The following is a 15,592-nucleotide window of genomic DNA, read 5'->3' as shown; positions in this document are numbered from 1 at the left end:
TTTGTGCCCAAAGCACACATACCTGTCTGCAATGGCCACATAAGATGGTCTCGTTCAATAATTATGTGAATGAAGGTTAAGTTTGATTGCAGGATTCATGTAAGAGGGATGCTTAGAAAAGCTCAAGGTCATGGACCATGCTATTTCATGTCTTTGTAACTGCTGTACACAACGTTTCCTTTTTCAGGTCTGTTTGCTACATAGATTGACAGTTAATTCTGTAAATGCTCCCTGCTTTGTGTTCATTTGTTTGTCTTCCTCCAGGTAATGATATGCCTTCTGCACAACCTTCTTCTGATGAAAGAAGACGCTCCACTGCTATTGTACTGGGATGCTGTACTCTAAGTAATGACCAAATCAGGATCTCTGTGACCTCGAGGAAGGTCCAGTACGAATCACAATTTCAGTCTTTCACACTGACTGACATCACTTCAACAAGAACAAGCTCATATACATATTATTACTCATTGTCTGCTGTCATAATGTGACCTTAAACAGCAAGCAATATATGAAAAGGACTAAGTAAATGTGTGTTTGCCTGTGATGTGTGCAATGTGTTTAAAGGGTTTGACACCTTGTGTTTTGAAATTAAAAGAGATTTTTTTTGACATTACATCACTAACTTAAAATGAAAGGCAATTAAAAGGCATTATTGCTTTCAGCATCACCTTTTTTGTCTGAGGAATTCAATATTTTTCTGGGTTATAAGTGGGGCCTTTCCTACAACGTAACATCATAGTATTTCTGACAATTTATGAATAATTGGAAAAATAAACAATTAATTTGACTGATGACTGGTTTATCTGCACATTGCTTTGTTAACTAGCCGATGCATTGACTGGTATGTAGAAAATCGTGAAAATGTCACAAGTTCTACAATCACTGAGGAAATCCTTTGTTTTGCCCAACGAGCTCTGCTTCACCTGAAGACAGTCAGCTCACTTTGGCATAAGACAACTGAACGGATGTCTGCCAACAACAAATTGATTAACTGAGTAATTGAGTGTTTTTGGTCTAGTTGTCAAAGATTCTGATGGAGTGGCAACATGTCTGCAGTGTACAAGTAGTGTGCTTGTTTGGTGTGTCATGGAGATGCACAGGCTCTGTGGTAAGACATTTTTTCATGCAGATGAAACATACAAGCAAGCAAAAAAGCTTTGATTTGCTATTTACAAAGGGCAGCTCTGTACATGGGACACAAAAACAGCCCTTCTCTCCCCCTCTCTCAGTTTTCACTGTGCTCTCCACAGCAATGTATATTGGACTGGAAAATAGATCAAGTGATGGATTATTCCAGCCGTGTTTTTGCGGGTGGAAAAATCTCTACTCTGCATGTCAGGAAATGATATATGCAAATTGAAGCCTTGACAGAAGATGAATGAGACTGTAAAGCCTAAGCAACTTGGAAGCCACAATAAATTTATGAAAAAAAAAAAAAAGGCATCATGACTTGCTGCTGCCTTAGGAAATCTATTTGGCAGTTCCTGCAGTTATCAAAGTGTGAGAAATCAATCTGGAAACCATTTGATCAGACAGAGATGAAATAATAGAGGGGCAAAACTGACAAATACAACAAACACTTGGTGTGAATGATCTAAAAATCAGTTTAGGCTTAGTACATCAATATTTTTCTTTGATTATCATGGTATTTTTTGGTTTCATTGTGTTGTTATGCTGCTTTAGTTTCACTACTGCTGTGTGGTTAATCAGTCTGTGTAATACCTGGAACCACTGAAAATGTAATAAAGTAGAATGTGCATTATTTACCCTCAACTGTGGTGGTTGAGGTGCAAAGTTATAGAAAAAGACAAGTAACCTTCTTAGGTAATACTTTAAAAACTGCAAATATGTGCACAGTAAATCTATTAAATGCAGCCTCTGGTGCTGGTATATGACATGCCTGCATGACTTGACCCTACAGATATTAGAGTAGGAAACAGCATCCTCTTGTGTTTGACAGACAGAGTTACAGTATGTAAACATTAGTTTAATTACTGGCTTATTCAATCAGTGTTAACAATCAAAAACTAAACAAGGGATAAAATGTAAGATGATGATCAGCTTTACACTTACTGTCTGTAACCACCTAATTTTATTAAAGGGCAAGCTGAGGATCATCTCCCTGAAATGGATCGACGTCTCTGATTGGCTACCTTTTAGGAAAGGGGCGGGACAATAACACAGCAGCGACCAATCGGGTTTGAGCTCACCGCCTGACACCAAAAAGTAAACAGACCTGTTTTGATGTGTCAAAAAATCAGCGGCTCTGCTAGCTCGTCTTTTCCTCAAGGATTTGGTGTCATTGCAAGCAAACATTTATTGTAAAACAGTCTGCTTTTGACGAGCACGAAGCCTTTTTCGTGCAGCGTTTTTTTTTCTCTCTCCGCTTTTTAAAGAGTCTAGCTGTCTGTGTGTATAGTGCGTTACATCAGCTAGCAGGCTAACAGCTGATAGCCTGCTAGCTGATGCTCACCGTTTAAACTAACTTCACGTTCGCTGAGGGCTTAGCAGCGCTTTGGCAGCTAGCAGGAGATCGACGGTAGGTCGTATGTGTCTACCTATATCCTTTAATGTCTCTCTGACAGCTGTGCAGATTAAATAATGGTGTTAACAGTGTGTGTGACTTGATATAAATCTGTAATGTTACACTGACTATAAGGTGACATTTAAGGCAAGCGTAACCACCCTTCTTTAGCCGCTAGCTGCTCAGCCTGTTTCTCTTCTTGTATACTTTGCCTGCATGACTTAACTTCTGTCCCTTTAACATCAGCTCACAACTATCCGAGGAAACTTAGAATGACGTTAGTGCTAGACAGATAAACGCGATGAAGCCTGAACACCAGTGCCCTGCAATGGCGGAGGATGGAGCGCTGAGTCCGGTGGGAGGACGCGCCGGATCGTCAGGCCGACCGGGCCGACAGACCTACAAGAGTTCAGCCCATTTCCGCAGCCTGCTGGACGGCCTGCTGGCTCTCAGACAAAGTGGCATCCTGTTTGATGTTGTGCTGGTGGTGGAGGGTCGACCCATCCAAGCCCACCGTATTCTTCTGGCAGCCTCCTGTGATTATTTCAGGTAACAGTCACAGAATCTGGCCTTGTTGCTTTACTTTCACTTTTCTTTATAGATTCGTTATGTGTGTGACACAAATACCAAAACCTCCTGCAACCTTCACCCCTGTTTCCACTCAGGTATAAGACGCTAGTCAAGCCTTGATATAAACACGAGTAAAGTAGCAGCAGCATGCAGTCTTCACATGCATAGCATTGATGGCCTTGACCAACAGGCCAGACACCCCCAGGCTACTCAGTGTATCTCTAGTTAAGCAATTCCACATGACATCTTTTGTTTTAATATAGCCTGTATTTGCATTCACAGATGTGCGATCTAATCAGTTTTTACAGAGGCCTGCAGCCCCATGTCACAAGGCACAGGCAAGGCTGGGTGCAGAGTCCACTTTGAAAAAAGTTTATTCTCTTATATATCATCCAGCTGATCACTATTTATTTCATAAGACCACTAGTGGTTTGCACAGGCTGGGCTTGGTCAATAGCTTAGCTGTAATTTAAGGTTTAGGATGGGCGTAAACAGCTTCACTTGTGTTTTAGTCAGAAGCCAGTTTAGTGCTGTAGAAGTTACTTAAACTCCTGCATGGGTCACTTTTTTGACCTTTAATTTTAACCTGCTGTAGAGGTGGTTTAAGGAGAGGTTTGTACAGCTCAGACCATTGTATTAATTACTAATATTTCAAATATTTTACCATGTATAGTATGTTCTCTAAAAGAAGTGGGTGTCACTCGAGCATATTTAAAGCCACAAAAAGACAAAAACAAATGACGAGACAGGCATGACAACCAACTGGTAACTGATGCATCGCTAGAAGTCTAGTGCATACAAAACTGTGTTCAGATTGCCAGAAATATTGTATATTAGGACTGTACAATCAACTGGAACATTATTGAAATCATAATATGACCATGTGCAATGTCTAAATTGTAGGAACTGCGGTTTTTGGATTAAGGTAAAATGTTTTACAACCTACCATTATAAATAAAGCATTATGGTGCTACAGAGATGCCTGCAGCATACAAATGTATATGTAAAAATATACATTTCTATTCTCCAGACATAAGGGAACATGCTTGTTTTGTACAGATTGCTTTAAAAATCTGTCATTTTAATATTTGTTTCAGTGGAAAAGCAATGCAAAAATTACCATTCCGCAAATATGGGGACTCATATTGCTACCACAGTATTTGTCAAAATAATTGCAAGATGAATGTTTTTGGATGTCATTCAGCCTCACAGTATATACAGTTGAAACCAGAAGTTTACATACACTGTATGAAAAGACATAAAACCTTTTTTTCTTCTCACTGTCTGACATTAAATGTGACTTAACTTTTCCTGTTTAAGTCAGTTAGGATTACCAAAATGATTTCTATTTGCTAATTGCCAGAACAATGAGAGAGAGAATAATGACACATTTTTTATTACTTTCTTCAAAGTCAGAAGTTTACATACACTAAGGTGACTATGCCTCCAATTGCCTTCACTTTGCAAATGCAAACAGAGACAAAGACTTTAACATCCTGTGGTCTGATGAAACTAAAACTGAACTGTTTGACCATAATGACCATCGTTACATTTGGAGGAAAAAAGGGGGAAGCTTGCAAGCCTGAGAACACCATCCCAACTGTGAAGTACGGGGGTGGCAGCATCATGTTGTGGGGGTGTTTTACTGCAGGAGGGACTGGTGCACTTCACAAAATAGATGACATGATGAGGAAAGAACATTATGTGGAAATATTGAAGCAACATCTCAAGACATCAGCCAGGAAGTTAAAGCTTGGGCGCAAATGAGTCTTCCAGATGGACAATGACCCTCAGCATACTGTCAGATTAGTTACAAGGTGACTTCAGGACAACAAAGTCAATGTTTTGGAGTGGCCATCACAAAGCCCTGATCTCAATCCTGTAGAACATTTGTGGGCAGAGCTGAAAAGGTGTATAGAGCACAGCAGCTTACAAACCTGACTCAGTTACACCAGTTCTGTCATGAGGAATGGGCCAGAATTCCAGCAACAGTTGTGAGAAGCTTGTGGAAGGAAACCCAAAACATTTGACCCAAGTCATACAGTTTGAAGGCAATGCTATTAAATACTAAGGAAATGTATGTAAACATCTGACTTTGAAGAAAGTAATTTAAAAAATTCTCTCTCATTATTCTGGCATTAAGCAAATAGAAAACATTTTGGTAATCCTAACTGACCTAAAACATGAAAAGTTTAGTCACATTTAATGTCAGACAGTGAGAAAAAAAAAGTTTGTGTCTTTTGATACAGCGTACGTAAACTTCTAGTTTCAACTGTATATATATGATTAGAATATTTAGAACAATTGTATTTTATGGTAGTGACAGTTGGATATCGATTATTGTGAGTTAACTATGTAAATATCTATTAGTTATACATCAAGTCATATAATCGTGCACACATCATCTGCAGTACCATTATTACTTGTGGTAATGAGTCCTTATTTAACAACTTGTGCAGATCTCACTAACACCAGTAACAATGCAATAGCCAAGATAATTCCTCTGCTACAGTGCATGCTGGTAAACCAACAGACACACGTAGTAACATTGCGCTACATGATGGGCGCCTCAGACAGCTGCTTTAGCTGCACTTCAGCAGACAATGTGCTCATTTTGACGTATGATCGAGTTTAGCTTGCTAAACTAGTCTGTTGTGAAGTGACTGAGTTTCGGCCTCTTTTGAGGTAACGTTGTAGTTTGTGTTTGCTCCTGATTTATTTCTGTTCATTTGTCATAAACCTTTTGTAGACCACATTATATAGGTCACATATACCATCACTGGTATCCACACCCAGCTTTGAGTATGTGTGACACACAGGAATAGTATCACTGTCTCCTATATATTGGTTTGTTGCCTAATGTGCAGGAGTGCAGAAATGGTTTCTGAGCTCTTCTGTTGGTAAGCAGCCCTGTAATCCCACTACAATGCTAAAAGCTGCTGAAGATACAGCACTTTACAATATCCCTTTACAGCTAAGCTGTTACTGTATGCGATTGGATGTGCTTTGTACACGCAGCTGAAAGAAAACAACGAAGACTTAGTTGAAAGCATCTGAAGGTTTGGTGATGGGTGCAGAAATCTTAGCATTGGAAGCAGCATGGTACTTTTCATGTGATTTTTCAGCTTAACGTAAGCCCTTTGGAAATGTATGTAGTTGAAGCAAATGGCAGCAACCCCAAAGAGGAAGAGAGGCATATATTGTGCAGCAAAAGTACCTGTCAGGATTTAAACTGGGGTCATTGCGGCTACATGGTATGTGGTAATAATGCTTCTGGGCAACCAGGTTGACTCCATTTAATAGTGTGTCACCCTTCTCCATTAGGTGCATGTTTGCTGGAGGCCTTCGGGAGACACAGCAGGAGGAGATTCCGATTCATGGAGTATCCTACATGGCCATGAAAAAAATACTCGACTACATCTACACTTCAGAGATTGAGTTAGATCTGGAGTGTGTTCAGGAAGTCCTGATAGCTGCCACGCTGGTACAGGTAGGGTATTTGTTGCTCTTTTACTAAATTCTTTATAATTCTTTTCTTTATTCCAGCTAATCTGTGTCCTTTTGTGTTTTACAGATTGAGAATGTCATTGGTTTCTGCTGTGATTTTCTTTTCTCCTGGTTGGATGAGAGCAACATCTTAGAGGTGACCAATCTGGCCGATCTGTACGGACTGCAGCAGCTCAATGCCAGGGTCCAGTCCTACATCCTCAGGAACATTCAGACTCTGTCTCGAACAGACGCATACCGACAGCTCCCCCAGGATGAAGTCTTCAAAGCGCTGAGCAGCGACGAGCTTCACGTGAGCAGTGAGAATGAGGTTTATGAGGCAGCACTTCACTATCACTACAGTCCTGAGCAGGTGGAAACTGACCAGGTCTACTTGCAGGTCAGTCCGAAGGTGTGTGGGCATTTTGTACTTCTCTATCCACAAAAACTACTGTTACTAATTACAAGCCTGCTTAGTTTTACTGTGCTTTATTGATACCTACACATTGTCCAAACTTGATCGGCCTGAATTGCAGTTACCTATTTTGTTGTCTCTCTCTCTCCCAAAGGACAATCTCAAGATGCTCGATGCCGTACGTTTTTGCCTGATTGAGAAACAAGCGTTGCAGAGACTGTACGGCAGACTGAGCCAGTGTCCGCTGAAGGATTCGGTTTCAGCTGCCCTGCGTTACCATGAGCAGGAGGTCTGGCAACCCGTCCTGCAGAGTCCTCTCACCCAGCCGCGGTCCACCTTCCACTGTATCCTGGGATTCGGGGGGATGTTCTCTTCCAGCTCCAGCACAGACAGCGAGCACCTGTTTCAGGTGTTCCACCCTAGCTGGGGCGAATGGAGGACTCTCACAGCGGCTTACGCTCCCCGAATGTCCAACCAGGGCATCGCTGTGCTCAACAACTTTATTTATCTCATCGGAGGGGACAAGAACACCAGTGGATTTCGCGCAGAGACCCGCTGCTGGAGGTCAGATCCTGTCAGAATGTTTGTTCTACTTAAGCTCTTAGTTGGTTCATATTGTGATTAATTTAGTGCTACAGCTGTCTCAGATTATTGATTTAAACCTGAAGTGTGGAACCTTTTTCTGCCCCTTCTGGCATTAAGAGTAATTACACAACCACTGTTGATACAGGCTAATGACCTACAGTATGCATTGCCATCGATTACTTCCTTTTTTTAGACTGGAATCCTTCCTCTGAATGCTGATTTTCTCTCTCAGCTGGACCATCAGTCACTTACCTTGAATGCTCTCTAGATTTTCTTGCCATACTCCTCCAGTTGCTGTTACTGACTCTCTCGCTTGCTCTCGTCTTTAGCAAACCAGTCATTGTTGGTTGACCTAAAATGCATAGCAGGAGTGTCGCCACTGACACCACATTTACAAATTTAGTATGCTAATAAACACAGAGGTTTACCTGGTGCAGATAGGCTTTCTCATTTGACATGAATGTAACATAAGAGGGATTTTGGTGCATTTAATGTGTCACATATCTGTAAAAAATCATCGATCACGTGTACTTTATGAACACCATTCTGAGGACAATCTTGCTATCTCTTTATCCAACATTCTTAGTTGAAATACCTTGTACACCTGAGCTGTTCATATTAATTTATTCTAACAAAATAGAAGGACTCAAACTTTGCATGTGATGTGAGTTTAGGTGATCCACAGGGTGTAGGATTAGTTTCATCATACTGCTTGATCTTCACCAGCAGATGTGAAAGTGCTTAGAGACAAAAACAAAAAAAAGATTGGAAAATCAACTACTTTATAACTGCAGGGCAAATTGCATCCGCTGCTGAAAATCATATGATTTGATCAAAAGCCCAGAACAGCTATGAAAAAGACTTCATGGTAAAAGATGCCAAATAAAAATTGTACTTAACTGACCTTGTTTGTTTCAATAGATATTTTCTTTTGCATCCAACTGAGCTCGTGGTTGCTGCTGATTAAATTTCTGGAGTAATATTCCTGCTTCACTGTTTTGAAACTTATCTGCTCTGTCCAGATACGACCCTCGTCACAACAGCTGGTGCTCCATCCAGTCTCTGCAGCAGCAGCATGCCGACCACTGTGTCTGTGTGGTGGGTGGCCATATTTACGCTATCGGAGGGCGAGACTACAGCAGTGAGCTGGACTCGGTGGAGCGCTACGACCCACAAAGCAACACGTGGGAATTTGTGTCACCTCTAAAGAGAGAGGTATGACATTTAAGAGGCGAAGGATGAAAGAGAAGTGCATGTGATACTTGAACCATCCACATGATGGTGCTACTTACTCACCTCTGTGTTATTAAAGGGGCTTTCCTGCTGTACAACCAGTATTCCCCTTTACTTGAATTTCCTTTAACTCCAGTCTAACTTTCTCTCTAGGTGTATGCCCATGCTGGAGCAGTGGTGGATGGGAAAATTTATATAACATGCGGCCGCAGAGGAATGGCGTACCTCAGAGAGACCTACTGTTTTGACCCTGCAGCCAATCAGTGGACGGGGTGTGCAGAGGGCCCAGTGGAGAGGGCGTGGCACGGCATGGCCGCTGTTAATGGACACGTGTATGTTATTGGGGGAAGTAATGATGAGCGTGGATATCGGCGTGATGTCCTCAAGGTATGGTGTCACGAGTCGTCACTGCTGTTTATTGTCACACAATGAAGGCAGTGTGGACGCTGGTAAACATTAGCCTCATACAATTTAACCCTCTGAACTCCAAACAGTTTCTTTATTTGCACCTTTCACATTTGTACTCACTGTGGCTGAAGTCCTGCACCTCTATAGAAGCAGCACAACCACAGCTAAATGCAGAGGGAACTCAAAAATACCTTTTATTTAGTATAACAAGGTTATAATGGCATAAATCCTGAAAAATAATTACATTAAAGCTGTTGTTTTATTAATTCTTTATTTTACAAAAGCTGAAAAATGGAATGAACATACACAAGATTTTTCAGTGTGCCTGCAGGTGTTATTGTTACTGGGGGGGAAATGGTAACTTTACATACTATGGTTATTAAACTGCTTATTTCTGTCATTGTTTCCTGTCAGCTCCGTGTAAACACAGCCCATAGTTTAGCCCAGTTCAGCTAGAAAGTCCCTGAATGTTTGTCACACGACTGTTACTCTGGAGGAATTTTTTTGTTTTTTATAGAATCTGGTTGTTGTGAACACTTGGTAAATTTTTAGATGCGACATGTAGAATAAAGTAATTTTGATGAAATACCACAATTCTATGTGTAGATTCTGGACAGTTTCACACACATCATAAATAAGTAGTTCAAGAACTGAAAAAAAATGAAAATCCATTGATTCTTTATGTTTTTACAGTTTCTGGCTTTGATACATGTTGTAATTTTGGAAATGTCTTCAAGATGAAATGCCTTTCAAACCTGCTGACACTGTGCAGAGGGTTAAAATGCATTTTTTTTCCTTTCTTTCTTTGTGTTTTCATTTCTTTTTTTTGCCTCTGTATGTGGCTGTTTTTTTTTTTCTCCACCACTTTCTGGATCTCACCTCACTCTGTTCTGTCATAGAAATTTAAATGAGAAAATATTTCATTGTCTATTAAGTCCAGCTTTTACATTCTAATGAAGGTCATTGTGAGCTAAACAGACAGTTTGACTTAATGAGTTAATTAGGTTGACATCCATACAAGCCACAGTGGCATGTTTTGACAGGGGTCATTGATGTTTGGACAGAACTTGTATGAAATGAAAAGTAATGAGTTTCCTTTTGTTTTCAGGTGGCATGCTTCGACCCTGCAGCCAACTCATGGTCTCTAATTGCTCCTCTCCCTGCTGGACATGGAGAACCCGGCATAGCAGTGCTGGACAGTCGCATATATGTCCTGGGAGGACGCTCTCACGACAAAGGCAACAGGATGAAATACGTTCACGTGTACCACACCGATACAGACGAGTGGGAAAATGACACAGAGTTTAAGGAGCGTGTCTCTGGCCTTGCGGCCTGTGTGGCGCTCATGCCGCCCTCTGTGATTGCTCAGGCCAGGAACTGGGAGCAGCGCACCAAGGCCGCGTGGAAAGACGTGGACATGGACAACTCCGAGGACTCTAGTGAGGACTGAAGCAGCAGTGTTGAGCTGCATCCATCAGCACTGCAGACTGTCGTGCACTTTTCTCATTCAGCATGTTGATTTTTAAGTACAATAAGGATATCTTTTGCTTATAGCAGCATCATGTCCTTTTTGCATGTTGACCACTTTGAGTGCCTCTGAACCAAAGTGTCATTCAGGACCTTTGCACATTTTTTTTTTTGTTACCTCTCCGATCTGATCTTAGGAACTCACACTCGTTTCGGGATTCCCTGCCTGCAGCCTCCCAGCCTGCCTCGCCAAATGCTACTGCTACTGTGTTTCGCCGATCCCTCTTTATTTCCTGATGCTGTAGCTGCTCCTGTGTTGTTCATTTTGGAGAGAATCTTTCTATCTTCGAGTTAAGTGAAGCACTGAAGACTACTGCCTATGCAAAAACATGGTAGTCTGGAGCACATTCAGCCGCCTTGACTTATCCTTTAAGGACTTCCTGACAGAAGATCATTGAACATTGAGTTTAAACTTAAGACTTTCATAGGCAGCTCTTACTATTAGTCAGCTACACTGTCAGTTTCTAAAGAAACAACACTTATGTTGACTTTTTAAAGAATTAAAATCTATACATCACATCTCCAACTCCGCTACTGATTATTGCCAGGTTCTACTATGAAGTTATCATCACATCCAGACTACTGAAATCAAAATGTTAAACTGAAGCATTGTGCCTTGTTTTGTGGTGACATCTTGAACCTGTTTTTTTTTATGTTACCAGTGTGTGTTTAGATGGAGGTGAGCCTTAGGTATTGTGCCTCTTATATCATAAAAGGCTTTAAAAGACCCTGTTGAATTGGTGAGTTTGTACCTGAATGATGAGGCTCTGGTGGTACCATCGAGTCTTGATATCTGTGTAATGAAACCCAAACCATCATTGTTGTTTTTTTATGAGTGTGTCCTTTCATTGATCTTGCATTCTGTATGATTTATTCAGTGTCCAAATGGAGGTTCTTTTCACGTTATTTCTGTTTGTAAGTCAGGTTTTGCTCTGTGCTGTGTTTTTTCCCCCCTCGCCTCAATCCATTGTTAACGCTGTTTAATGTAGAAAGTAGGTTAAATAACAATTCCTCAGCTATGCATCCAAGTCTAATTTAAAGTATACTTTTCTTGTTCATGTGATGACAGTTAAGTCTTGAAGGAAAGCAGTGTTGTGGAAACACTGTCTCACAACATTATGCAAAATTACATTAGTATCTGATTCATGAGCTAAGCTTTGAAATTGAATAAACATAGTAATATATAATTGTTGTCATGTGTGCACGTGAGTAGGAATTTATCAGTCCAGGGGGAGCGCTACTTTTCAGTGAGAACTCATGCTGAGTATTTATTATTTAAAACTGGACTGCGTTCAGGCTAACAAAATGACGGTATTTCTCCATCATTCCTGGCAGCATGAAGCTGAAGGCTCCATTTATACTTGAGGTTGGATAATGACATGGCAATAACTTCCTGAACGTTTCTTGGAAAGAACTATGTAATGTAGATCCAATTATATGGAGAATCAAGACAAAATAGTAAGAAATTACTTTAAGTATAAGTATTGTAACTTCCATAAAATAAATCTTGCACAAGGTATTGACCAAATATTAACAAATAAGCTTTTTTTTTCTTCTGTCATTGTGTATTTAGGCTGTGACTCATGAACTCAGTACAGCTTTAAAAAGTGTTTTCTCAGAGCATTTTGGTTTAGTTCAACATTTATAAATGCAACGAGGAATCTCCACAGCTGGTTGTCCTCCCTGTTTGACCTCCTGACAGCGGTGCTCGCTGCCTTGTGTCTTTTATTCCACCCAGTCTCTCCCAGTTCCTCTCCATTTGGCTCTAGACTCCATCAGCTTTATGAAGGCTGACTGCTGCTTTCCTCTCTGAGGCTGTTTCATCTACATCTGTTACCCCCTACCGGCTCTAAGTGAGTGGCCCTCCCCTCCCCGTTCACACTGTCGTGCCAGCAAGTTGTCTGCTAGGATCTGCTGACACCAGCGCTGGACATCCAGGATCAACAATCTGTTGTGTTTATGCATCACTCTTTATATTCTAAAGCTCTAGTACCACCTGGGGGGCACTTAAGACATATGTCATGCACTTAACCACGTCAAACATCTCAGTGTGGGTCGATCTGCTGCTCTTTTCTCGACCATTATCAAAGCAATTAAAAGGCCACATTTGCCACTGATGTGCTGCTCTGCTGATTAAACCCAGTGGAGTTGAGGATGTGTGAGCCGAGGGGATTTTACTAAGTGCCTACTCTTATTCTCGTTTCTCCCGCTGAGCTGGAGCAGAGGAGTTCAATGGGAATCAATAGAGAACAAAAAAACGTCAGCCATGAATGGAGAACCAGTCACAATAAAACTTTCCTTTTCACTGTGTAAAAGGCGATATTCCTCCTGGACATCTATTGATGAGACCAGTCGCTGCACTCAGTGACCAACAAGAGACATAAAGTAGCGTTGTTTTTAAATTACAATACAGTTTAGGTATTTAGTAAAGGTTGTAACCAAGATGACATGTTTGGCATCAGCACACTGTTAAACTGTTAGTGGTTTTTAACTTTAACCTTTTCATCAATTTACTATTATTTTCCAGATCGTCCATGTTTTGCCAAATTGCAAATAACAACCAGTAAAATCTTTGGGGGAAAAAAATACTAATTAGCATATTTACCCTAAAAAAATCAATCCAAAACTGCAAATAATGCCTGCATCAAAAATCTGTATTTTTACAAAAGGTACTTTGCTCTCTTACATGTTTGACTATAAAATTACACAATTTTTTACAGTATTTAAATCAGAAAAAATACAATTAAAACAACAAAACAGGTTATATTGGCTAGTATTGTAAATAATCAGTATTTTCACAAATAGTAGTTTGTTGTTTTTTGTTTTACAGTGTGTGACCATAAAATTACACAGCTGTATGGTATTTAAATAAAAAATTAAATATTTTACAGCTATTTGCTGTTATTTTCACAATATGTACAATTTTACAAAACACACAATATACAGCATATAATAATGATTATTCAAACAACCCTTCTTTGTGTCTTGTTTAAATAATAATACACATTTTTAATAAGTATGCATGTTTCATTACTGAAACCCTTTGACACAGTTTTGATCTATTGAGGCTTTGCCTCATAATCAGATTAAATTTAACATTTTTCTACTTTATTCATTCACATGACTTTCTTTTGAAGCTTTCAGACTTTCCCTCTAAATTAATAAGACTGACAAAAGTTTTGTGCTTCCTTGAATTACAATTCTGCCTCTGACTTTTCTGCAGTTTCTACTAAAATCCTTTTTTGTTTCAACATTTCACATTATTCTAAACTATATGTCACTTGAAGGTATACACAGAGAACAGACAAGCACAATATTAACACAATAAATTACAAACACAAGAGCACACTACATGTGTATTAATACAAATGTTGTGAATAAAGGCACATTTTTATCGCATTCACATTCATGTTGTATCTAATCAAATCAAGACACTTCTTAAAATACATTTTCAGTTGTTCTGTCCCACCAAATGCCATATATCGGGTGCAGTGATGATATCTCATAGATTGCCATAAAACTGTACACATAAATATTTTGTGAGTCTGAAAGCGCAGATTATCTGCATTAAAGGCTTTGAGACAAACGGCCTCTTATGTATGATTATGAATGATCCCAAACAATGCCGTGTGGCAAAACCACTTTATCGTCTTATTTCCCCAGATCCAAATCTTATATTTACTGAGTTTAATCAAAAAGCTGGCATCTGGGAAATATCATCTCATATTGTCTCCGAGTTTGAACTTCATCACTCTGACCTGCTCACCCGGCGGTGCAGGTTTCTGTAAAGATCAGCCTTTCCTCGTCCTAATTAAAGTGAACTGTGTGCAACAGGCGGCTGGGGAAGTCTGAGGTTGGACGTACTGACTCAGAAAGATAATGAATTGCAGTGAATAAAACTGCAGCAGCACTGTTCCTGAAGGACGACCTCCCTCTCCTCCCTCCCCCTCTGGGTTTTACAGCCGTCATTAGCAGCTCATATCCACTCAGGGCGGAGGCGATGGGCCCGGCTTGTGTTTTTCAGTAGTGAAAAGGAGCCAACAGCCCCCATTTTCATGCTTTTCAAGGCTCATTGACATGGAGAACGAGGGCCGTGCGATGCTTTATGTGCTGGTGGGTAAACCTCAGCAGGTGAGCCGGAGTCACAGTAATACAGTGTCTTTAAAGCATGCTGGGCCTGTCGAAACTACGGAGTGGTGCTCATTAGATCAACAAAGAGGAAATACAAACAAACAGCACCAAAGGGTGTGCTGCTTATCAGGGGTGACCAGGTATAAAACATGCAGATGTGCACCCGCTGACAAAGACACTTACATGAAATAGTCCTTGAAACTTGATGTATGCAGAACATCCAGTGGATGAAAGCTAAAGTCACAGACAAGCTGATTTACAAGGTCACTGCAAACTAGAAAGGCCTGAGCACAAATCAAATGTAAAGACAGAAGAGAATCACAATTTGATTGAATGTAGCAAAGTGAGTAACTGTTGAAAGAGTTTAGGTCAAAGTAGGTCAAACATTATTTATTGCCAGGTGTGGTTGGTCTTTTATCAATGTACTTTACATTTTGAGTTTATGTTCTTGAACTAAATCATATTATTAAATGATGGAAAAAATGTATTGTCACACACAAAACATCAAATCATGTTCCAATTAGGTTTTTATTTTCAAATCACATCACAATTTAAAGACAGACATAATTGCACACTCATGTTTTACTTTTCTTACTTTCCTTTCATTTATTTATTTATTTATTTTTTACAAAAATATTATTTACACTGGAAAATGAACTACAAAATAAATAGACAAATAATAAAACAATCAACCAGCATGGCGTAGGACACTT

The 15,592-nt window shown here is 40.1% G+C and overlaps 1 protein-coding gene across 3 annotated transcripts; it reads left to right on the top strand.

Annotated features, from left to right (window-relative positions):
* The first annotated feature begins 2,221 nt into the window (after positions 1 to 2,221).
* Positions 2,222 to 12,276, top strand: klhl22 (kelch-like family member 22). 3 transcript variants are annotated; one of them, XM_008276696.1, is made up of 8 exons: positions 2,222 to 2,539; positions 2,771 to 3,073; positions 6,419 to 6,584; positions 6,669 to 6,992; positions 7,150 to 7,559; positions 8,603 to 8,795; positions 8,967 to 9,200; positions 10,330 to 12,276. In XM_008276696.1, exons 2-8 carry the CDS (start codon positions 2,826 to 2,828, stop codon positions 10,669 to 10,671), a joined length of 1,917 nt encoding a protein of 638 aa, XP_008274918.1. In that variant the 5' UTR covers positions 2,222 to 2,539; positions 2,771 to 2,825; the 3' UTR covers positions 10,672 to 12,276. The 3 variants fall into 3 exon arrangements, with proteins under 3 accessions (XP_008274918.1, XP_008274920.1, XP_008274917.1); XM_008276698.1 differs by having other exon boundaries at positions 2,222 to 3,073; positions 6,669 to 6,980; XM_008276695.1 differs by having other exon boundaries at positions 2,222 to 3,073.
* The last annotated feature ends 3,316 nt before the right edge of the window (positions 12,277 to 15,592 follow it).

Source organism: Stegastes partitus, unplaced genomic scaffold (genome assembly GCF_000690725.1).
Source record: "Stegastes partitus isolate 25-593 unplaced genomic scaffold, Stegastes_partitus-1.0.2 Scaffold79, whole genome shotgun sequence".
NCBI classification, from domain to species: Eukaryota; Metazoa; Chordata; class Actinopteri; family Pomacentridae; genus Stegastes; species Stegastes partitus.
Note: the sequence above shows the minus strand (reverse complement) of the source record. Positions and strands in the feature narration are given on the sequence as shown.